This window comes from Molothrus aeneus, chromosome 23 (genome assembly GCF_037042795.1).
Source record: "Molothrus aeneus isolate 106 chromosome 23, BPBGC_Maene_1.0, whole genome shotgun sequence".
Lineage (NCBI taxonomy): Eukaryota > Metazoa > Chordata > Aves > Passeriformes > Icteridae > Molothrus > Molothrus aeneus.
The window spans coordinates 796,250-820,281 of record NC_089668.1 but is presented as its reverse complement, the minus strand read 5'-3'; the positions used below and the strand labels follow the sequence as shown (position 1 = coordinate 820,281).

General features: G+C 62.7%; 2 protein-coding genes across 3 annotated transcripts; one reads left to right on the top strand and one right to left on the bottom strand.

The window, feature by feature from the left end:
* The first annotated feature begins 13,259 nt into the window (after positions 1-13,259).
* Positions 13,260-20,470, top strand: EXTL1 (exostosin like glycosyltransferase 1). Its single transcript, XM_066564855.1, has 11 exons — positions 13,260-13,607; positions 13,760-14,986; positions 17,757-17,850; positions 17,931-18,038; positions 18,449-18,568; positions 18,642-18,774; positions 18,860-18,978; positions 19,239-19,334; positions 19,450-19,536; positions 19,691-19,851; positions 19,951-20,470. The coding sequence occupies exons 2-11, from the start codon at positions 14,052-14,054 to the stop codon at positions 20,360-20,362; spliced, it is 2,265 nt and encodes a 754-aa protein (XP_066420952.1). The 5' UTR covers positions 13,260-13,607; positions 13,760-14,051; the 3' UTR covers positions 20,363-20,470.
* Positions 20,471-20,977: 507 nt separating this feature from the next.
* Positions 20,978-23,699, bottom strand: SLC30A2 (solute carrier family 30 member 2). Of its 2 annotated transcripts, none has more exons than XM_066564905.1 (8): positions 23,601-23,699; positions 23,274-23,464; positions 22,930-23,076; positions 22,304-22,457; positions 22,067-22,223; positions 21,776-21,881; positions 21,560-21,694; positions 20,978-21,123 (listed from the first exon to the last, which is right to left on the bottom strand). In XM_066564905.1, the coding sequence occupies exons 1-8, from the start codon at positions 23,648-23,650 to the stop codon at positions 20,978-20,980; spliced, it is 1,086 nt and encodes a 361-aa protein (XP_066421002.1). In that variant the 5' UTR covers positions 23,651-23,699. The 2 variants fall into 2 exon arrangements, with proteins under 2 accessions (XP_066421002.1, XP_066421003.1); XM_066564906.1 differs by having other exon boundaries at positions 23,274-23,439; positions 23,591-23,650.
* Between the last annotated feature and the right edge of the window lie 333 nt (positions 23,700-24,032).

Genomic DNA, 24,032 nt, shown 5'->3' with positions numbered 1-24,032 from the left:
GCTTTAATATTAACGCTTTTGAGTCAATCAATGAGCTTATCCTGGGATGATCCCCGGATTTCCCAGAGGAAATGAGGGTTCCTGGGCTCGGGGCTTTTGGGATGTACCTGTGTGAGGGCCTTGATCAGTGCTCAGCCCCGGGAGGGGACGAGGAAATTTCCTTTTCAGCAAAAAAAAAAAAAAAAAAAAAAAAGAAACAAAAAAGAAAAAAAAAGGAGGAAAAAAGGAACAAAAATAAAAAAAAATAAAAAAGGGGGGAAATAAATTTAAAAAAAAAAGGAAAATAAAAAGAAAATTTTTTTTAAATTTAAAAAAAGACCTGTCTGTAGCTTACCTTCCTTGGCAGACTGGCTTAAAAGCCAAAAATATTTCCTTCGGGTGAGAACTCTCTTATGTAAGAGGAAACTTATTGACAGAGAGGATTTGGGCCCTGCTCTCAGCTCTGGGATTTTCCATGCCCCATCTCTTGGGATGAGGCTCTTCCCCAGCCCCTTCAGCTCCTGCCACTGCTGGTTCTGATCTGAGCCACAATCTCTGAGCACTGTTGTGATACAGAGAGGAGCAAGAGCTCCCAGCAGGTGGAAAGACACAGAGAAAATCTCATTTTTTGGCCTTGTTGCAAGAGTGGTTTTATTTTTGGAGCGTTTCATAAACCCTGTTGTTTATGTGGCATTTATTTTTGTCTGATCTCGAGGAGAATGGAGTGCATGAAAAGCTTTTATTTAATTTGCATTTGATTTGTGTTTATTGACACATTTTGCTGCGGTTCCAAACAGACTCTTCCCTCCTCAGCATGTGGCTGGGGCAGTTTTTATCTACTGGGTTCCTTATCACCAACAAAAGCTTTTTAATTTTTGCTTTAATTCCAGTTTTACCACTAAGAGAGCAGGCAGCAGTGGCAGAAGCATCCCCCAACACGTCACATTTAGCCCCAAAATGGGTTGGAGCAGAAAAAACACCATTTCAAGCCCAAATGTGACATCAGAATGAATTTCTGCCGGATGAATTTCTGCCTTTTGAGGAAAATAGAGGATCCCAGCAGGAGATACTCCCAGAGAAAAAGGACAAAGGCTCTGGAAATCGGGAATATGAGCAGTGGCCCTGGAGAATCCGGGCTGGTGATGACAGCACCCACCCCAAACGTGTCCCTGGGGCATCGGCCCCACCACAAACACAACCTGAGCCCCCTCAGCTCCACCCCAGCCCCCCCTGCTCGGGGTGGGACCCCAAAATCCAGAGGAATCCTGCCGGGTGTGAATGTGGGACGTGACGTGAGCAGAGTCAGCCCAAAGATGAAAGGCTGTGCTCTGATGCGCTTATCAAAACACCCCACAAAGAGACTGACACAATTAGGTGACAACTCAGCCCACGGCAGCTCTTTTAACTTGCAAAAATATTTAATCTCCAACAGGAAAGTGTGGTTTCTGGGTGTTCAATTGCCAGCCTAAAGTGCTGGTGCTGGTGCAGGCAGTGACAGCTTATTTGTTCATCAGAGGATGTTTTAGAGCACCTGGGTTAGTGATACTGGCAGGAGCCCCGAATTAGCAAAGTTTATTTTAAAACTAGAAATCCAATGTGTTATCTGACCTGAGTGGGTCACTTGGAGAGATTTAATAACCAGGGGTTATTCAATTTTAATAATTTTTAAAGGAACTCAGAGGTGGGGAAGGGCTACGAGATCTCTTCCAATCCACTCAATGATCTCACAGGTTTTTTTCCCCAACCTCAAAAATTCTTGATCTTCAGATAAAAATGCATTTTAATCCAAACACAGCCCAGGAGCCCACGGAACTGAAGAGCAAACCAAGATTTTTAGGGAGTGCCTCCCTCACAATGAAAGCTTTTCCACAGGCAGGAAATGTTTAAGGTAATTGATATTTGTTTACTGGAGGTGTTTAGGCTGGTACTATATTTATGCTGAAAAACACCATTAACAAAACCTTCCCTTCGGAATAAATTTGCACTTCCCAACGCGCTGTTGGAAATAATTGAATTTTTGCGGCTCAGACGGGTTGTGGTTTTTTAAATTTTTTTGAGAAATTCACTCGAAATCTGTTCATTCCTCCCTTAAATGAGAGGAGGAGAAGCGCTGAGCACAGATGGCGACCACGCCTGCAGCCACAGGGACGGAAATATCAATTAATTGCTTTGATATTGGGGCAACAGAGCCCCGAAATGCCCCGTTCAGCCACGGGACTGCAGTGCCTGGTACCCAGATCCTGGGGGCACGGGGGTGCCAGGGCTCTGGGGCACGAGGAGAACATCAGGTATCGCTGGAACAAAGACAAAGGCTGCAGGAACACTGCTTCCCTCCTGAAAAACACCCAAACACCCAGAAAGAGCGACCCTGAAATAAGGGCTGGTCACCATGAGCAGCTCAGACCAGCACAGGTGAACGTTCCCATCCCTGCAGGTGTGTTCCCGACATCCCCGTCCCTGCAGGTGTGTTCTTGACATCCCCATCCCACAGGTGTGTTCTTGACATCCCCATCCCACAGGTGTGATCTTGACATCCCCGTCCCTGCAGGTGTGTTCTTGACATCCCCATCCCACAGGTGCGTTCCCAACATCCCCATCCCTGCAGGTGTGTTCTTGACATCCCCATCCCACAGGTGTGTTCCCAACATCCCCATCCCTGCAGGTGTGTTCTTGACATCCCCATCCCACAGGTGTGTTTTTGACATCTCCATCCCACAGGTGTGTTCTCGACATCTCCATCCCACAGGAGTGTTCTTGACATCCCCATCCCACAGGTGTGTTCTTGACATCCCCGTCCCACAGGTGTGTTCCCAACATCCCCATCCCACAGGTGTGTTCTCGACATCTCCATCCCACAGGTGTGTTCTTGACATCCCCATCCCACAGGTGTGTTCTCGACATCTCCATCCCACAGGAGTGTTCTTGACATCCCCATCCCACAGGTGTGTTCCCAACATCCCCATCCCTGCAGGTGTGTTCTTGACATCCCCATCCCTGCAGGTGTGTTCTTGACATCCCCATCCCACAGGTGTGTTCTTGACATCCCCATCCCACAGGTGTGTTCCCAACATCCCCATCCCACAGGAGTGTTCTCCTGCCTAAAGCCAGCACAGCTCCCTGTGGGTGCTGTCCCCACCCTCCCCGTGCCCCCAGACCCATTTTGGGAGCCCTCCCTGGCTCCCAGCCACGCCCTGAGCCATTTCTGTGCACACTCCCCACCCTTCCCGAGCCCACAAATCCCCGTTTCCATGCGGAGCACGGAGCCCTCCTGCTATTCCAGGCAGCCCGTGAACATCTCAGCCCAAAAATACCCGAGCTGTGAGCCCAGCAAGCACCAGGGGCCGGGTGGGAGAGCAGGACAGGGGCAGGGCTCGGGGTCTGGGCTTTTTCCATGCCCTGATCCCATCCCCACAGTGCCAGGGCCATCCCCTGGGATGCTGCAGAGGGTTTGGGGTTTATCCATGCCCTGATCCCATCCCAGGACCAGCCCCTGGGATGCTGCAGAGGGTTTGGGGTTTATCCATGCCCTGATCCCACCCCAGGACCAGCCCCTGCCCCTGGGATGCTGCAGAGGACACGGGGGGATCCTGACAAACACATGGAATAGCCACGGCACACAGGAGCTATGAAATATTCAACAGCCACAGAACATTCCAGCACAATGGGTCTTTGAAAACAGAGGAGAGGGGAAGATGAAGAAAAGCTGGGTATAGCACTAATTATCCCCCAGCTCCTAATTAGTTGCTTGAATTTAAAATATGGGTTGGGCCCCAGCAGCAGCTCAGCGAGCCCATTGTGCTATTAATACTTCCCTGGCGTGATATGGTTAAAAATACTCCCACCCTGTCAAGACAAAATGTGGCTTGGAAGTGTCACGAGGGGAGGAGTTGAGGGATGGAAATCCTCTTAAAGGAGTACGACTTCCCCAGTGTCAAATAAACAAAATGAATGGGCTCGTGACAGCCCCCACGCCAAGCCTGGCCCCACAAAGAGCAAACGTGCAAATAATTCTCAGTGCAGAGCTCCTGGGCCACCCGAGATCAGGGCAGTTTTCCCTGGCACAAAGGGGAGGAGTGTTTTATTTCCCAGGGGCTCTCCTGCCTGGGGAACAGGTGGATCTGCAGCTCTCGGGTGCCCGGGTGCTGAAGTTGTGGGCAAAAGGCAGAATTTCATAGTGGCCAGCCCTCCTCACACCCAGGGAACGTAGGAGAGCCCAGAGCAGCTGCCAGGGCTGATTTTTCCATATCTGTATGGAATATCCCATATCTGTATGGAATACCTGTAGGTATTTATGGGTGGGATCCACCAGACACCGGCGGCCTCTTCCCACAGGATTTGTGAGCCAAGGGAACGAGTCTGGGGTGGGGTTTTATGGATCAATCCAGATCTGTATCTCCACATTTCAGATGCTCTCAGGACGAGGAGCAGCTCCCCCCCTGTCTGCGCTGACAATCCCACAACCAAAGGGGTTAACTGCTGCTCCCTGCCCTTGGAATCTCGGCAATACCAGCACAGAAACAATTCCTGCACTTCACATTTGCCCCCTGCTTTCTCATCCCTTTTTTTCCCCCCACCAATCTGAGCCCCTGATAGATCAATACATAAATTAAAAGACAAAAGAACCCGACACATCCACTGTGGCTGCGAGAACAGACCAAGCCAGACTTTCTGCTGGAGAAACATCCATCTTTTATACAATAAACCAGCAATCTGCTGCTCCACGCCAAAACCAACACCCTCAGAGGCACCCTCGTGTGATGGGCAACACAAGGGCTTTGTTTTAATTAAATTAAAAATAAATAAGCCCCCAAAACAACGCCTGGCCAAGGCTTTGTGTGGTGAATGTTGAGAGGAGGAGCGAGACAGCCTGAGTGGGTTTGGGGGCTCTGCTGTCCCCCAGGGAGGGCTGGTGGCAGTCTCAGCACCAATTCTGGGGTGAAAACATGAGCTAAAGGGTTAAAAAGGAGGATTTGGGGTCACCCAGCTCCCCAGTTTCCTCTGGAGGGGAAGGCAGGAGCATCCACAGGCTGAGCTCAGCCTGTGCTTCCTAACATGGGGGAAAGCTGGAGCCCACCCAAAAGGCACCATTTCCATCATCTCAGGGGCTTTTTCAGAGCACAGACACCTCTCACAGCCCCTTCCCGGCCTCAGTTTCCCTCCTCAGCCCTTTCCCCCCCTGTTCATTCAGGGATCATCCCTGGGGTAGCAAGAGGTGGCTCCAGCCCAAAACGGGGCTGAGGGAAAACTGCCGAAAAAACGAATTGTGCCCCAAAACCCCCTTTGGGTGCTGCTGGCTGGGGGCACAGGAGCCCCCCTGGGCTGTGGGGGTGAATTCTGGGGGCCAGGGCAGGGGGAGAGCCCTGAGCCTGCAGCTCGGAGCTGCTGCAGACCCCGAGGGTCTGTCCTGCCCCAGCTGCCAGCGTGGGAGGAACTCGGGAAGATTTAAATGTGATTTAAATGTGGAGCTGAATCCCTCGTGACTGGGAGCATGCAGGCTCCTCAGCTCAGGGATGAGATGATAAAATTCACTTCAGAGAGCGAGAAAACTTGGTTTTCCTCACCCAGGGCAATGCTGGGATTTTTTTTCCAGTGGAAAAAACCCAGCGTGAGAGGGAGTGAATCCCCACCAGCCAAAGGGATTTAGGGAATTCTGCTCAAGGAGGGGCTGCCTGGGGTGGCTGCACTGCACCTGTGTCTTTGGGGCTGGACACAACCCCAGAGCTCCCACTGGGCTCAGCTGGGAGGGCCCTGCACCTCCACGGGCTGTTGGGAACCCAGGCCTTGCTATTTTCCTTAAAAACACAAGAAAAAGTGGGAAAAAAAAAAAAAACCAACAAAAACCACGAGAGCCGTACGGTAATTACAAGGAGCTTTAACACGAGCCTGGATTTGCATTAATTAAACCAACAGGGAAGCTCCAATGGAGCAAATGAGGTTTTCTGTAGATGGCGGCGAGGGCTGGAGCTGGAATTTGGGGTTTGAGCCCTGGCAGGGGGAGCAGGAGGCTCTGGGCTGGGAGGAGCTGTGCTGACACCGTGGGACTGCAGATTCCAGTGGGAAGCTGTGGTGGGAGAGCTCAGAGAGGCCGTGGGGAAGAGGAATGTGTCCATTCAGAGCCCAGCCCTGCTGCAGGCACAGCTGTGAGGGGAATATCAATGGGCAGCAGCGCTTGTTTTGTTTGGGGCTGGGGTTTTTTTTTTATCAATGTTTGAAGCCATGGGTTTGAGTATGGGAGCAGGGCTGGAAGGGAGCCCTTGAGGTGCCATCCTGCAGCTGGGGGCTCCCAGGGCTGACCCCCAAAGGAACAGGGCTGGTGTTCCCTCCCCACATCCCTGAGAAACAAAAATCCCTCTGGGTCTGGGGGTGTAACACCCCAGAGCTCACAGTCAAAGCCCAGCTGAGCTGGTGCTGCAGGTAAATCCCTCTGGGACAACCTTTAACTCCTGCCTCGTGCCACAGAACCTGCCAGGGTGGCTCGGGCAGCCTGAGAGCCCCGATGGGGATGGTCCCAGACCCAGAGAACAACCCCAGCCCCTTCCTCACCCATCCCAGACCCAGAGAACAACCCCAGCCCCTTCCTCACCCATCCCAGACCCAGAGAACACCCCCAGCCCCTTCCTCACCCATCCCAGACCCAGAGAACACCCCCAGCCCCTTCCTCACCCATCCCAGACCCAGAGAACACCCCCAGCCCCTTCCTCACCCATCCCAGACCCAGAGAACAACCCCAGCCCCTTCCTCACCCATCCCAGGCCCAGCAGAGCAGTTTGTGCTGGGTCTGGGCTGGGGCAGGGTTAACTCCAGTGCAAAGGCCGGGCTGGGGCCGTGTTTGGGTTTGTGCTGAAGGCAGGGTTGGTAACACAAAGATGTTTTGTTGTGTCTGAGCAGCCTTTGAACAGTGCCAAGGCCTTTCCTGCTCCTGTGTCACCCCCAGGGAGCCCAGCTGAGCCCAGGGATGTCCCAGAGCATGCTCAGGATGGAAACCAGGAGGAAGGGGGAGCACTGGGAGTGATGGGTTTGTCTTCCCAGCTCACCTTAGGGAGTGGCTGAGCCCCTGGAATGAATTCCTGGGGATGAATCCCTGCCCATGGGAAGGGGGGGATGAATTCCTGGGGATGAATCCCTTGGAATGAATCCCTGCCCATGGAAAAGAGGGAATGAATTCCTGGGGATGAATCCCTGCCCATGGGAAGGGGAGAATGAACCCCTGGGAATGAATCCCTTGGAATGAATCCCTGCCCATAGAAAGGGGGGAATGAATTCCTGGGGATGAAATCCTGAGAATAAATCCCTGCCCATGAGAAGGGGGGAATGAATCTTTGGGAATTAATTCTTCCCCACAGGAAGGGGGGGAATGAACCCCTGGGAATGAATCCCTGTCCCTGAGAAGGGAGGAATGAATTCCTGGCTTCCCCCTGCTTGCACACGCAGCTTTTCCTTTCCTTTTCCTATTAAACTGCCTTTATCTCAGCCCGCAGGTTTCCTCAGCCGTGTGGCTCTCTCCCCATCCCAGCGGCCGCGTGGGGCTGGGATTGGAGCGTTCCAGGGAATCCTTCCCGGGATTGGTGCCGCATCCAACCATCCCGGCTGGAGCGGGGCGCGGGGAGCTCGGGAGGAGCGGGCTCCGGGCTGGGATTCGGGGATTCGGGATTGGGGATTCAGGGATTCGGGATTGGTTCAGCATCCAACCATCCCGGCTGGAACGGGGCACGGGGAGCTCGGGAGGAGCGGGCTCCGGGCTGGGATTCAGGGATTCGGGATTCAGGGATTCGGGATTCAGGATTCAGGGATTCGGGGATTCAGGGATTCGGGGATTCGGGGATTCAGGGATTCAGGGATTCGGGATTCGGGATTCAGAGATTCGGGATTCAGGGATTCGGGATTGGGGATTGGTTCAGCATCCAACCATCCCGGCTGGAGCGGAGCGCGGGGAGCTCGGGAGGAGCGGGCTCCGGGCTGGGATTCAGGGATTCGGGATTCAGGGATTCGGGATTCAGGATTCAGGGATTCGGGGATTCAGGGATTCGGGGATTCGGGGATTCAGGGATTCAGGGATTCGGGATTCGGGATTCAGAGATTCGGGATTCAGGGATTCGGGATTGGGGATTGGTTCAGCATCCAACCATCCCGGCTGGAGCGGAGCGCGGGGAGCTCGGGAGGAGCGGGCTCCGGGCTGGGATTCAGGGATTCGGGATTCAGGGATTCGGGATTCAGGATTCAGGGATTCGGGGATTCAGGGATTCGGGATTCAGAGATTCGGGATTCAGGGATTCGGGATTCAGGGATTCGGGATTCAGAGATTCGGGGATTCAGGGATTCGGGATTCAGGATTCAGGGATTCGGGGATTCAGGGATTCGGGATTCAGAGATTCGGGATTCAGGGATTCGGGATTCAGGGATTCGGGATTCAGAGATTCGGGGATTCAGGGATTCAGGGATTCGGGATTCAGGGATTCGGGATTCAGGGATTCAGGGATTCGGGATTGGGGATTCAGGGATTCGGGATTCGGGATTGGTGCCGCATCCAACCATCCCGGCTGGAGCGGAGCGCGGGGAGCTCGGGAGGAGCCGGCTCCGGGCTGCGTTTCCGAGCCGGTGGATGAGGAGGATGCTCCCGCACCGCACACCCACAGAACACAAACACGATGGTTCCTGCCCGGCCCCAGCGCCTCCGGGGCTTTTTTTTTTTTTTTTGTCTCTTTTCCCTCAGGGTTTCTCTCCAGAGGCACAAACCCGCTTTTTGGGGCGGCGGCGGCTCTGCAGGGGGAGCCGAGGGATGCGGGGCCGGAGAGGAGGGTCCCGCCTGCTCCCCAGGGGCACCGGGCACGGGAATGAGCCCCCGGAGCCGAAGGGTTAATGCCAGAGCCCCCCCCGAGCAGAGCCGGGGCCGCCACCCCCTCCCGAACGCCTTTACATAAGAGCCCTGCAGAATTCCCAGCCTGTGCCGGCAGGAAAATGGGATTCGATTCCGCACCAGCGCTGCCTCTCCCTGCTCAGCCGGGACCTGCCGGGCTCCGAGCGTCCCCTCCTTGCTCAGCAGCACCGTTTGTCACATCCAGCGACCCTGGATGTCCCCAGGCAGCACAGCACAGCCCTGTCCCTGCCATCCCCCGGCCTCAGAACAGGGCTAGGAACACTGCTTTGGATGTAAAGCACTGAAAAATTCATATCTGGAAGGCCTAAAAACGGCAGGATCCTGTGGGTTTGTTCACATCAGTCCTTTGTGTGTCACTGGGGGGCAGAGGGGACATTGAATCAATGTCGTGTCAGGGTGTCCCCTCTGCTGGGGGATGTCCCCTGTGCTCGGGGATCCATCCCCATCCCAATCCCAATCCCGCAGCTCTGAGGGATGCTCAGAGACCCCTTCCTTCCTTCCTTCCTTCCTTCCTTCCTTCCTTCCTTCCTTCCTTCCTTCCTTCCTTCCTTCCTTCCTTCCTTCCTTCCTTCCTTCCTTCCTTCCTTCCTTCCTTCCTTCCTTCCTTCCTTCCTTCCTTCCTTCCTTCCTTCCTTCCTTCCTTCCTTCCTTCCTTCCTTCCTTCCTTCCTTCCTTCCTTCCTTCCTTCCTTCCTTCCTTCCTTCCTTCCTTCCTTCCTTCCTTCCTCCCTCCCTCCCTCCCTCCCTCCCTCCCTCCCTCCCTCCCTCTCTCCCTTCCCCCTGCAGTGTTCAGGGTGCACTCAGCCATCTGCATGGCTTTGCAGGACAATTATGGGATTTTCCTTACCTGGGGATGGTCTTTAAAGCCTCTCCCAGCCCACCCCCCTGTGGTTTTGTTTCTCTGCACAGCCAACTCGGTTTTTATCCCTGGGGATTTTATTCCCTCGGCACAGGCACACGAGCAGGGAGGGCCCTGCTGGCACCTTCCCTGGGCACTGGCCCCAGCTCCTGCTCTCCTCAGGGCTCCTCCTGCCCTCCCTGGCTCTCCATTCCAGGCAAGAGGAGTCACTTGGCAGTGCCCAGCTCCAGCAGTGCCCTGGCAGCAGCTACAGGTGTGAGCGGCCAAAGGGCACATCCGGAGCCACCGAGTCCCCAACGCCTTCCAGGAGCTCATCCCACCGTCCAAACTGCTCCTGCAGCTCTGCACGGGGCACAGGGGGTGACAGGGTTGCCACAGCCTCCCCTCCGGTGACAGGGCCACCACAGCCCCGCCAGGAGCCCCCGAGGGGCAGCCACTGCCCCCCTCTGCTTCGGGGAGCCCCAGAGCCCCCCAGCCCAGGCGCCCCCCAGTTTCCCCCCTGCTCCCCCAGGCTGGCTGTCCCTGTGCCCATCCCCATCCCTGTGCCATCCTCACCGCTGTCCCCACCCCGTACCTGCCGCGTGTGTCCCACCATCACATCCGTGCATCCCACCTGGTGGGGTCCCCAGTGCCAGCATCCCCCCATGCTGCCTGGGCAGAGACACAGGGTCTGTCCCCCAGCCCAGGGACCCCAAGCCGCTCCCTCCTCCCTTCCCCACCCCTCTCCCATTGCCCAGAGCCCCCCGTGACCCCCAGTTCCACCCCGTCCCAGGGCAGAGCCCCTGGGGGCTGCTCAGGGGTGAGAGTCCCCCGTTCCTCCCCCGGGATCGTGGGGCGCGGGTGCTGTCCCCCCGCGGGGACAGGGACAGGGACAGGGACAGGGGCACAGCGCGGGGCTGGCACCCACGGGACCCCGCAGAGCCGAACTACAGCTCCCAGCAGCGCCCGGGGCTGCGGGACCGCAGCTCCCAGTATGGCCCCAGCCCCGGACCACAGCTCCCAGTATGGCCCCGGCCCCGGACCACAGCTCCCAGTATGGCCCCGGCCCCGGACCACAGCTCCCAGTATGGCCCCGGCCCCGGACCACAGCTCCCAGTATAGCCCCGGCCCCGGACCACAGCTCCCAGTATGGCCCCGGCCCCGGACCACAGCTCCCAGTATGGCCCCGGCACCGGACCACAGCTCCCAGTATGCGCTGGGAGCCGGGACTACAGCTCCCAGTATGGTCCCCGGCCCCGGACCACAGCTCCCAGTATGCGCTGGGAGCCCGGACTACAGCTCCCAGTATGGTCCCCGGCCCCGGACCACAGCTCCCAGTATGCGCTGGGAGCCGGGACTACAGCTCCCAGTTGGCGGTGCTGGACTACAGCTCCCAGCAGCGCATCCCAGTGCCCGAGCCGTGCCCGCGGCTCCCAGCGCTCCCCAGCGCTCCCAGTCACCATCACACTCCCAGTTGTCCCCAGTTCCCGGTGACCCCCCGCTCCCAGTGCTCCTGACAGCTCCCAGTGCTCCCCAGTGTCTCCCAGTTCCACCCCAGCTCCCAATGCCCTCACCCACGCAGCTCCCAGTGCTCCCCAGAAGCTCCCAGTGCCCCTCCCAAGCTTCCAGGGCTCTCCCAGCTCCAAGTGTCCCCCTGTGCCTTCCCAGCTCGCAGTAAAAACAGCGCAGTGCCTCCCAGTACCCCGCTCACACCAGCGCAGCGGGCACAGCTCCCAGCACGGCCCAGTGACCTCTGCCCGGCGGCTCCCAGTGCCTGCCGTGCTCCCGGACTGCAGCTCCCAGTGTCACCAGTGCAGGAAATCACAGCTCCCAGTGTCACCAGCACAGCTCCCAGTGTCACCAGTACAGGAAATCACAGCTCCCAGTGTCACCAGCACAGCTCCCAGTGTCACCAGTGCAGGAAATCACAGCTCCCAGTGTCACCAGCACAGCTCCCAGTGTCACCAGTACAGGAAATCACAGCTCCCAGTGTCACCAGCACAGCTCCCAGTGTCACCAGTACAGGAAATCACAGCTCCCAGTGTCACCAGTACAGGAAATCACAGCTCCCAGTGACACCAGCCCAAAACCGCAGCTCCCAGTGTCACCAGTACAGGACACAGCTCCCAGTGTCACCACCACAGCTCCAGTTCCACCACCACAAAACCGCAGCTCCCAGCTGTGGGGGCAGTGCCCGTGGGCAGCACCCCGAGCCCAGGGCTGCCCTGTCCGTGTGTGCCCCAGCCCTGTCCCCCCCGAGGCCAGCGGTGCTCCGGGGCTCTCGCTGCCCATCCCCACGTTCCCTGGCCTTGATTTAATCCTCTTTCTGCAGCTAAAGCGGCCCCGGGTCCCCGGTAATCCCCTCTGCGGCCCGGGGATTAATGCCCTGCGGGGCCGAGCCAGCCAGGCCGGCAAATAAATACCCAAAGGTTTGGTGACAGACGGACAGACGTCCCCAGAGAGCTCCCGCTCACACAGCCCTGCTCCGGGCTCACCGGGGAAACTGAGGCACGCTCTGGGCGCCGGGCAGAGCCCTGGGGAAACTGAGGCACGGCTGGGCGCTGCGCAGAGCCCTGGGATCGCCACCGCCGGTGTCCCCCGGGGCCGGGGCAGCAGCGGCAGCGCTGCCCGTGCCCTCGGCCGGCGGGGCAGGCGCAGGCGGGGGCTGGCCGGGCTGTCCCGCCCGTGGCCGCCATCCAGCGCTCCGGTCCCGGCTTGCCCGGCCGGCGGGGCAGGGCGGGTGCCGGGATGGGGTGCGACAGACGAGCCCCGACCTGTCCGGGCTGCCGGGCCCGGCCCACGCCCGGCTCGGGGAATGGGGACAGCACCCCCAGCACCCCCAAATTACCCCGGCAAAGCCACCCTGGGACACACGGGGACACAGGGACACAGGGACAGGGGGACACAGGGACAGCGACACAGAGGGACAGGGGGACACAGGGGGACACGGGAACATGGGGACAGGAGGACACGGGGACACAGAGGGACAGGGGGACACGGGGACAGGGAGACATGGAGGACGGAGGACACGGGGACACAGAGGGACAGGGGGACACGGGGACAGTGGGACAGGAGTCGGCCCCCCCTCAGCCCCGGCCCCCCCGGGACCCCCAGTACCACGTGGGCGCGGCCAATGGGCGCGCACATGGGGCGGGGCTCTGCCGGACACGCCCCCTCCTCTGAGAGGACAGCCAATGGGAGGCCGAGGGGCGGGACAAGCCGGGGAGGGGGCGGGGCCAGGGCTGCGTGTAACAGATGCGGGCGGGGGGGGGCACGTGGAGCGCGGGGGGGACGCGGGACCACCGGGACCGGCCGGACAGGGGGGACAGAGACACGGACACGGGGACAGCGACACGGGCACGGGGACAGCCAGCCCCGCGGGACTGACCGACGGACACCGCACTGCCAGCTCCCGGCGGGAACAGGGGACAGCCAGCCCTGGGCGGGACAGACACACGGACGGACGAGGGACAGCCAGATCTGGGAGGGGACAAGGGACAGACAGTCCCGAGGGGACAGACGGACAGGGGACAGCCAGCTCTGAGGGGTGCAGGGGACAGCGGGACAGTTAGCCCCGGAGGGGACAGACAGACAGACGGACAGGGGACAGGCAGTCCCGGGAAGGGACAGGAGGACAGCGGAGAGCAGCCGGGGTCTCGGACAGGCACCGGGGGGACGCGGGAACAGAGAGCCCAGCGCAGGGACAGACGGACAAGGTGACCAGGGGGACGCACACCCGGAGCGGGGCTGCGCGGAGCCTCCCGGAGCGGCTCCTCCGCCCGGCCGCGCACCGGGAGCCTCGGCGGCCGCTCCGCCGCCTTGCCCGGCCGGGGATGCAGCCCGGAGCCGCGGGCAGGCGGCGATCGGGGCTCCGGGACACGGCCCGACACCCGCCCGGGGCCGCGACCCCCCGAAGGTAACGGAGCAGGGCAGGGAGGGTTTGTCCCGGGGTTTCGTTCCCCAGGGAGCTGCGGAGGGGAGCCCCGCCGCAGGGGTGTGTGGAGCCACTTGTGGTGACACGGCTGGCGGCGGCAGGACGGTGACGACGCGACCTCTCCCTTTCTCCAGGGATTTGAAGCTGGGTCAAGCCATGGAAATGTCATTGTGGCGGCTCGGGGGCCCGGAGAAGTGAGCGGCTGGGACACCGGGGCACCGGGCTCTGCAGCCAGACTCCGGGACGGTCCCGAGAAACCAGCACAGCCCTGGGCACAAAGTGGGGACTGTCACAGACTGCAAGGACATAGGACAGTGCCTGGGGCCAGGAGCTGTCCCACCACCCACTCGGGGCTGGGAACATCGTCCTGACCGGACTCTGGCCCCCACCTGTGCCCGATGAGGAGCTGGGGCTGCGTGTGAACCTATGCAGACCAGGAAGAAATACATTTTCCTGACTTTCCTGGCCTCTTGGCTCCTGCTTTTCTTCTTCGGAGGGGACCAGCTGCACCGTTTCGCTTTCTTTTCTGCGAGGAAAGCAGAAGCCCGGAGGAGCTGGCCCCGCTGGACGGATCAGTCCCTCCTCAAAAGCTTTGCAGAGCCCGAGGAGCTGCAGAGGGATGGGGACCCTCCCCTGCTGTCCCCCCGGGAGCGGCGGGCGGCGTGGCTGAGCATCTACAGGAGCAGCAGGTGCCGGATGGAAACCTGCTTCGACCTCTCCAGGTGCGAGAGGAACGGCTTCAAAGTGTTCACCTACCCCCAGGAGCGGGGCCAGCCCGTCTCAGAGACCTACAGCAAAATCCTCAGCTCCATCGAGCGCTCGCGGTACCACACGGCCCGGCCCGAGGAAGCCTGCCTCTTCATCCTCAGCATCGACACGCTGGACCGCGACCGCCTCTCGGGCCACTACGTCCGCGACGTGGAGGAGAAAATCCACAGCTCCCCGCTCTGGAACGGCGGCCGCAACCACCTCATCTTCAACCTCTACTCGGGCACCTGGCCCAGCTACGGCGGCGAGCTGGGCTTCGACCCCGGGCACGCCATCCTGGCCAGAGCCAGCTCCGACAGCCGCAGCTTCCGGCCCGGCTTCGACGTCTCCATCCCGCTGTTCCCCCGGGAGCACCCCCAGCGCGGCGGCGACGGGGGGAGGCTGCGGAGGGGCTCGGTGCCCCCCAAGAAGAAATTCCTGCTGGTGTTCAAGGGGAAGCGGTACCTGACGGGCATCGGCTCCGGCACGCGGAACGCGCTGCACCACATCCACAACGGGAAGGACATCATCTCCCTGACCACCTGCAAGCACGGCAAGGACTGGGAGAAGCACAAGGACACGCGCTGTGACAAGGACAATGTGGACTACGAGAGGTGAGTCAGGGATGGGGGGAAAGGGGGGTCTGGGGCGATGGGACACCCCACAAATGTCCCCCCAAATGCCTCTGTGGGGTGCAGCCGTGAGTGTCTGTGGTGAGAGGGAAGTTTTGGGTTCTCTGAGGGGGATGAGGGTTCACTGCACGGTGGGGAGCGAGGCGCTGACTGCTCAGGGCTTTCCTGCTCTCTATTAAAGTTGGAGTAATCTGGCCAGAGCAGCTCTTATCTGCCATCGCTGCCACCGCCTCTAATACGATTTCCCTTTTGCCCAACGCTGATGAATGACGCTTTTCTTCTCCCCCCTCCCGCTCTCCCCCAACATAAACGTTTCTCTTGGAGATGAGCCCGAAACATCCCCCCCTCACTGGCTGCACTGGAAATCCCACAAAACTGGTGGGTCTGTGGGCGTCCCAGTGTGGGCAGCCCCGAGTTTAATTGGTGGTGGTGGTGGCTGGGGGTCCCCCTGCGTCCCCCATCCCAAATGGGCACGGTGGCAGCAGCGTGGGATGGACACAGTGGTGGAAAAATTGGGGATACAAAGTTCTGTGAGTTTGGGGGCTCCATTCTGCAGGGGCACATGCCAGCTCCTCACCCCCATCCAACTCCTCGGGACCCATCACCAGCTGCCGAATCCAGGGCTGGTAAACACAGAGCCCATCCCACAGACAATGGGCAGGTTCCCATCCCACTGCCTGGGGACATTCCCCAGGCACCGGGCTGGAGAGCAGATGGGGAGAGGCCACGTTGGGCATCATCCTCAAAGCGTCTTAGGAGGTGCTGGGAGGTAAAAGTGGAGCTGGGGTGCTGGCACTGGGATTAGCCGGGGCTTTGGGATGGGTCAGGCACCACATGGCCCTGTCTGGAGGGTGCCACCAGCCCAGCAGGGTCAGCACTTGCAGCAAAGTCTCTTTGGGATGGGGCATCTCAGGACAGTGGGGCTGGCAGGACAGGGGGCCCAGGGTCAGCCCACGCTGTGCCAAGGGGCAGCGGGATGAGAATTCCCCCCCATCCGCCCACCCAGGTAATCCCCTAATGCTGTTTGCAAACACAGGGAGATTTACACCTCTCCCAGCACGGCTTTGGCCAGGGATCGACGGGGAACACGTGGCACGGGCAGCGTGCTCGTGTGTGACCCTGAGCCTCCTCCGTCCTGCTCCTCCCTGTGGGACCCCGGGCACAAAACCACGGGCACTGCCACCGGGGCCGGCTCTGCGGGGGGACCGGGGCCCTCCTGCCCGGGGAGGCGCTCCCACACTCGGGCAGGGGACAAAGTGAGACCCGGCGGCCCCGTTCACCCGGTGTGTCCGGTGCTGGAGGCCGCTCGGGGAGCAGAGGAAGGCCCTGCTGGCGGTTCCATCATCCTCCTCATGCCCGAGGGGCTGCCCTGAACAATCCGGTCCTGTTCTGGGATGAAGGGCGGTTGTGGCGCGGTTGTGGCGCTCGGAGCGCTCAGCGCGGCCGGGAGCGGCCCTGCGGAGCCGCGGGTGCCGGTGGCACCGTGCCCGGCCGGAGCACCGAGGGGCCGGGCGGAGGGAGCGCGGCGGGCGCCCGTCCCGGCTCCTGACAAAACAAGGAAGCCCTGACGGCGATTGCCCGGAAACCGCAGCGCGTCAGGAGCGAATGTTTCCATCGGGAGCGCTCGGCCCCGCAGCCCGGCCGGCGCCAGCCGCCCCACCGCACCGGCTGCCGGCCAGGGCAGCGCCCCCGGGCCGGGTCCTGCTGCCCACCCAGCCCCGGGGCTGCCGGGGGTCATGGCAGCGTTTGGGGCACCCAGGAGAGGTGGCAGCCGGCTCTGGCCCCGGGGATGTGGCTGTCGCTGCTGCGGTCCCGTGGGGGTCTGGGCGCTGGTTGAGCCGCTGTCACCCCTCCGGCTGCCCCGCCGGGAGTTTGAGCGTTAACGGGTCAAGGATTTTGGCAACCTTTGGAGACACTGGGGAGGTTCATCCGGAGGCGGGATTTATTGTGAAACTCTGTGCCTTGGCATTGGGGCTGATTTCCCACATCCCGGAGCGCTGGGACGTGCCCGAGTGCGCCAGCACCCACGGAGGTGACACAGCCTCAGCTCCCAGCCTGGCACCAGCACGGCAGGGACACCCTTCCTCCTGGGACCAACGCATTGCAAGGGCTCTTTTTGGCCTCCCACCGCCCCGGCTGGCCCATGCGGGTCCCCCCCAGCCCATGCAGGAGCGGCTGCCCCTCCCCGCGGGCAGGAACAGACGGGGTCTGTCCCGACCTAAAGTCAATATTGGATTTTCCGGCGCGGCCGCAGGGACCCGGCAGCGGCCGAGCCTCTCCCCAGCGCGGCACAGAAGGGGCTTTGAGAGCCCCAGGGGCGAGCCCGGCCGGGGGGGCCGCGCTGCCGGCACCCCCTGCCCCCCCGAACGCTGCCAGGGCAGGCAGGGCTGGTCCTGCCCAGCGAGTCTGGGCACGGCTCAGGAGTCGCTGGAGTTTCGGGCTCGGGGGCCCGGGTGGTGGCTTTGTGTGGGGTGTCACTGCTGGAGGGTGGGAGGAGCTGCCTCGTGCTTTCAAAGGGCGCTGCGGTCCCTTCCTGACCCCCCATCTTTAAGGGATGCCCAGGCCCATCCCTTCAGCACCCAGGAGAACTCTGCTCCCACAAAACCAGGGACGTTCAGAGCCCAGATCAGCCCAAACCGCTCCTAACCCTGCCCTGGCTTGGCTCCACACCTGGCAGGGGCCAGCAGCACCTCCTGGGTGCTCATAGGAGCGGAGGGGGCCACGCCTGACCCCTGCCCATCTCCCCCACCAGGTTTGACTACCAGGAGCTGCTGCACAACTCCACCTTCTGCATCGTGCCCCGGGGCAGGCGCCTGGGCTCCTTCCGCTTCCTCGAGGCTCTGCAGGTACAGGGTGGGCAGGGGGACAGGGCACCCCCTCACCGGGGTCTGGGGGCTCTGTCCCAGCCTGCGGGGTCCCTCCACAGGCTGCCTGCATCCCGGTGCTGCTGAGTGATGGCTGGGAGCTGCCCTTTGCCGAGGCCATCGACTGGGGCAAGGCTGCTGTCGTGGGCAGCGAGAGGCTCCTGCTGCAGGTACCAGGTCCAGATCCTGCCCCACCCAGCACCAGACCCCAATCCCAGTGGGGTGGAGCCCCCAGACAAGTCTGGGGATGAGTCCCTGGAAGCTGGGCCTGGCAGGGCTCCTGTGGGCAGTGCAGGAGGGTCTGAGCCAGCCTGGAATGGGGGTCCCAGCCAAGTGCAGTCCCAGGGCTCTGTTCATCTCGGGGGGAAGGTGGGAAGGATCTTCCCGGGCACAAACCCTTGGGAATCCTGGGCCTGATCCTGCTCCAGGGAGAGGAGATGCAGCCCCGCAGGAGGAGGGTGGCACCAGCCACAGCAGGGGCTGTCCCCTGGCATGCTTGGGGTGGTGAGGGGGCAGAGGTGAGCAGCCCAGCCCCGAGGGGGGAGGCTGAGGTGAGGACCCCTCTGTCCCCCCGGCACAGATCCCCTCTGCCGTGCGCTGCATCCACCCCGAGCGCGTGCTGGCCTTCCAGCAGCAGACCCAGTTCCTGTGGGATGCCTACTTCTCCTCCGTGGACAAGATCGTGCACACCACGCTGGAGGTGAGCCCCCCACCCCGAGCCCCCTGCCCGGTCACCGCCGGGGCGCTGGGGGCATCACCGGCGCCTCTGGCAGATCATCAAGGACCGCCTGAATCCGCACCGCTCCCGCTCCCGCCTGCTCTGGAACGCGCTGCCCGGGGGGCTCCTGGTGCTGCCCGAATTCTCCACCCACCTCGGGGATTTTCCCTTCTACTACCTGCACCACGGTAGGGCCCTGCCTGCCCCGCCTGAGCCCCGCGAACTCGGGCCGTGCCCAGCAGCTCTCCCGTCCCTTTCCCACCCCTTTTTCAGGCTACAGCCCCTCCAGGAAGTTCACGGCTTTCATCCGGGCGGTCTCGCAGACAGACTCGCTGTCCCAGCCCATCCTCAGGCTCATCCAAGCCGTGTCTGGATCCCAGTACTGCGCCCAGGTGGGAGGAGCAGAGTCCCAGGGATCCGGGGGATGGTGGGGCTGGGTCCTGCGGGGGCCAGGAGAGGGGATGGTGGGTCTAGGGGTGGAGGGGGTGGCTGGTGGTGTCACCTTTGGGTGGGCACAGCTGTCTCCCAAGCCCTTTGGACCACCTGGGGGTTTATCCTGGTCCAAACTGCCACGAGATGGTTTTGGGATGGTCTGAGCTGGAGCAGAGAACCCACCCAACCCCTCCGGCCACGCCTGTCCTGCCCCTTGCAGATCGTGGTCCTGTGGAGCTGCGAGAAGCCACCGCCCCCGAGCGGGAAATGGCCCCAGAGCAGCGTGCCCCTGACCATCATCCAGGGCAGGAGGAAGGTGAGGGCACCAGGGACACGGGCAGGGGACAGGGACACGGGCAGGGGACAGGGACACGGGCAGGGATCTGGAACAGCCACCCCAGGGCACCATCCTCTCCTTCCTCCCCCCACAGCTCAGCGACCGCTTCTTCCCGTTCGGGGCCATCCAGACGGACGCGGTGCTGAGCCTGGACGAGGACACCACCCTCTCCACCAGCGAGGTGAGGCCGCGGCCCCGGCTCCCTGTGGCCGTCCCCACGTCCCCTTGTCCTCCAGGGGCAGCGTGGTGCCCTGCCGCAGTCCCCGCGGTGGGTGACACCGCCGTGGGTGACACCGCGCCCCTCCCGTGCCCCTCCCGTGCCCCTCCCGTGCCAGGTGGATTTTGCTTTCTCGGTGTGGCTCAGCTTCCCCGAGCGCATCGTGGGCTTCCCCACGCAGAGCCACTTCTGGGACGCCGAGCGGGGCCGCTGGGGCTACACCTCCAAATGGACCAACGAGCTCTCCATGGTGCTCACCGCCGCCGCCTTCTACCACCGGTACCGGGCCCGGAGGGGCTGCGGGGGCCGGGCCGGGGCTGCGGGGGCCGGGCCGGGGGCTCAGCCACCCCCTGCCCCTCACCCGTTCTCGCCCTCCAGGTACTACCACAGCCTCTTCACCGAGTACCTGCCCGCGGGGCTGCGGGAGCTGGTGGACGGGCTGGCGGCCTGCGAGGACATCCTGATGAACGTGCTGGTGGCCGCTGTCACCAAGCTGCCGCCCATCAAGGTGACGCAGCGCAAGCAGCACAAGGAGGGGGTGGCCCGGCAGGCGGAGTGCGGCGAGGGGGCTGCGGGGACCCCCTCGGGCCCGCACCCCGCTCCTGCCGGGCCGGGGGGCACCACGGCCGGCGGCCGGCGCCTCTCCCAGCGCCAGGACTGCCTGAACCAGCTGGCAAACTGGTTTGGCTACATGCCCCTGGTGTCCTCCCGGCTGCGCCTCGACCCCGTCCTCTTCAAGGACCAGGTCTCGGTGCTGCGCAAGAAATACCCGAGCCTGGAGAAGCCGTGAGGGCGGCCGGGGTCGGGCCGGGCTCCGGGGGCGCCGCTCCCGGTGCGCGGAGCCCTGCGGGGGCAGGATCGCTGCTGCTGACGGGGTTTTACTCGTTATTGGCTTTTACCAGTGCAATAAAGGAGGGGCGAGAGGCAGGATCCGGATGGTGGAATGGAGGAGAGGCTATGGAATTTGGGGGGCACCAGGTTTCGGGTGCTGCAACACTTCTGCCATCGGCACCCTGGGAATAACCCGGGCAGCACCCCCAGCCCTGCGGGGAGGGAGAGTCCTTCACCTCCCCGAGGGCAAACAGAGGAGCGATAAGAGCCGTGTGTGACCTCCCTCCCTGGCTCCAGCTGCGTCCCCCGCAGTCCCTGGGCAGCCCAGCACCCCCCATCGCCTCGCAGCACTCCCCAGAAAAGGGAAAAAGGGTGTTTGAGCTGGCTTTCCTCCCAGCTGGACGGAAATACGGAATATTATGCGGCCTCCAACAGGCACCGTCGGGCTGCCGCAGCCCTGGGTGTGTCCTTGGCTCCTGCAGATAGCGGAGATAAAGGCAGAGCCAGCATCCCCCCGCACAGCCCCGTGCGCTCCGCTTTATTTGCCGCACATGGGAAGTCCCGGGGGCGGCACTCAGTCGCGGGGGGGCTGGCACTCCCGGCAGTCCCGCATCTCCTCGGAGTAGCTCTCCACCTGGATGGTGGTGCTGTGGAAGCGGAAGGCGCCCTGCAGCCGGGAGCTCGCCTCCTCCAGCACCTCCTGCGCGCTGGCGGCCGCGTCTGCAGGGGGCAAAGGCGGGAATATGGGGGTGCGGGGAGCCCCGACCCTCCCTGCCCATTGTCGCACTCACTGGTGGCTCTGGCAGCCCTGTCCTCCCTCACAGTGACACTCACTGGTGGCCCTGTCCCCCCTGTCCCCCCATGGCACTCACTGATGGTGATGTGCACGGAGAGCAGCGGCTCTGGCAGCCCTGTCCCCCCGCTGTGACACTCCCTGTCCCTCCTGTGCTGTGGCACCCACAGATGGCCCTGTCCCCCCTGTCCCCTGTGCTGTGGCACTCCCTGGTGGCTCTGTCCCCCCCTGTGGCACTCACTGATGGCTCTGTCCCCTGTCCCCTGTGCTGTGGCACTCACTGATGGCCCTGTCCCCCCTGTCCCCTGTGCTGTGGCACCCACAGATGCCCCTGTCCCCCCTGTCCCCCTCCATGGCACTCACTGATGGCGATGTGCACAGACAGCAGCGGCTGTGCTGCGGTCAGAGCCCAGATGTGCAGGCTGTGCACGGCCTCCACGCCCCGCACGGCCAGCAGCGTGTCCCGCACGGCATTGAAATCCATCCCCTTGGGCGTCCCTGGGGGCAGAGCCAGGCGGCTGCAGGGATGGGGCCCAGGGCACCCCCGGGCGCCCCCGTCCCCGTGCCGGGGGTCCCTACCCTCCATGAGGACCAGCAGGACGTCCCGGAGGATTGTCAGCGTTGTGCCCAGCACCAGCGCTGAGAACAGGAAGGTGCAGATGGGATCCACGTACTTGTACTCGGGCTGGGGAGGGGTGACAGGGGTGAGACCGCCGTGGCACCATCACTGCACCCCAAACCCCCATCGGGACAAGCAGGGTGGGCACCCCAAACCCCCATGGGCCCCAGCACCCTGTTCACCCTCAGATCCCCCTTATCCCCCAGACCCCCTTTTCCCCCAGCACCCCCTTTGCCCCCAGCTCCCCAGACCTTAAAGAAGATGATGTAGGAGGCGATGAGCACGCCGAGGCTCTGCAGCAGGTCCCCCAGGACGTGCACGAAGGCGGCACGGACGCTGGCGTTGGGCTGCTCACCGCCTGCCCCGTGGCTGTGCCCGTGCCCCGTCTGGTGCAGAGCCAGCCCCATCCTGCGGGCAGGGCACTGGTGACACCCCGGGGGCCAGCAGGCTCGGGGAGGGGACACCCGGGGCCGTGTGGCAGCACCTACACGATGTTGACGGCCACGGCGCAGGCGGAGGTGATGAGCATGACCCCGCCCTCGATGTCGTAGTCACCCGAGAGCAGGCGCTGCGCCCCCAGGTACACCAGGACCCCTGTCACCACCCAGATGGAGAGCACGGAGAGCAGAGCGCCCAGGATCTCTGCGGAGAGACCCCGCCATGGCTGCCTCACTGCCGTGCCACCCCCAGCACCATCTCTGGTAGTGCTGGGCACGGTGTGGGCACCCAGCACCCATCCCCGGCATTGCTGGGCACGTGTGGGCACCCAGCACCCATCCCCGGCATTGCTGGGCACGGTGTGGGCACCCAGCACCATCCCCGGCAGCGCTGGGCACGGTGTGGGCACCCAGCACCATCCCTGGCAGCGCTGGGCACGGTGTGGGCACCCAGCACCCATCCCCGGCATTGCTGGGCACGGTGTGGGCACCCAGCACCCATCCCCGGGATGCTCCTTGCACAGGGCTGGCAGCGCCTCTGCCTTGCCTTGTTCACGGTGCCAGAACTTCGCCAGGGCTCCCCAGGCCCCTCAGGGCACCCCAGAGCCCCTGTTCCACACGGGGAGGGCACCCTGGGGTGCTCCCCTGGCACCCCCGGGGCGGTGCCGCCGCGTTACCTGCCCGGTGCCAGCCGAAGTTCATGGTTTTGGTGGGGGGCCGTGAGGACACCCAGAGGGCAAAGAGGCTGATCATGATGCTGGCAAAGTCCGTCAGCAGGTGGGCAGCGTCCGTCAGGATGGCCAGGCTGTGTGCCAGGTACCCACCTGCAGGGACATTGGGGGGACATGGCAGGGTCCCGCCCCGAGCTGGGCACAGCTCAGCTCACACCGAGCCACAGGCGGGTCCCGCCGGGCGTTCTGAGCCACAGAAAGGCAGCAGGGAGCTCTGGGCACTCCCTCAGTGGGGAACCAGGACAAGGGGGCTCTGGGGTGACCCCACGGAGCCGGCACCCCGCACTCACCCACGGCCTCCCCCACCATGAAGAAGAGGCAGATGCCAGCGGCCAGGTAGAGCTTCCTCCGTGCCCGCTGCTGCTGCCCGGGGTGGCTGCCAGCCCCCCGCGTGTGGCAGTGCTGCCCACGCCGCGGCCCCAGCTCCAGGGCGGGCTCCTGTCCGTGCGCCGCGCTCTGTCCGTCCTTGCCCACGTAGCACCTGCCGGCCAAGCGTGGGGCTGGGGGGCTTCGGGTGCACCCCGAGCGCTGCCCAGCCCGTTCCCCCCCAGACCCCGCTCGGGAGCCGCAGGGCAGAGGGGGCTCGGCACCCCCAGCCCCCCCGGGCACCCCCGTACCCGCCGCTGCCCTCGCTCAGCAGGTGCCGCTTCTCGTCGCCGGCCGCCATCCTCCTCCTCCTCCTCCTCCTCCTCCTCCTGCGGCCCGGGGGCTCGGCGCGGTGACCCCGGCGTGCGGCCGGCGCTGGTGGCAGCCGGTGGCCTTGGCTCGTGTGAAGAGCCGGGATTCGTGTGCAAATCCCGGCTGGAGGAGGGACGGCCAGGCCGGCTGCAAAGCGCCCGCGGGGCCTGCCCCGGGCTGGGCCCCTCTCCCGGGGGGCTGTGCTGCTGCTGGGGTGGGGGATTGCTCTGGGACCCCCGCCCGAGCGTCCCCAGGAGCCGCACAGGCCCGGGCTGGGTGCGGAGGGGGATAGAATCTATGGAATATCCCCATGTCCCCTCCGAAGCACACGGTGACCCCCCCTCCCCGCTTTGGAACCCCCCCAGTTTGGA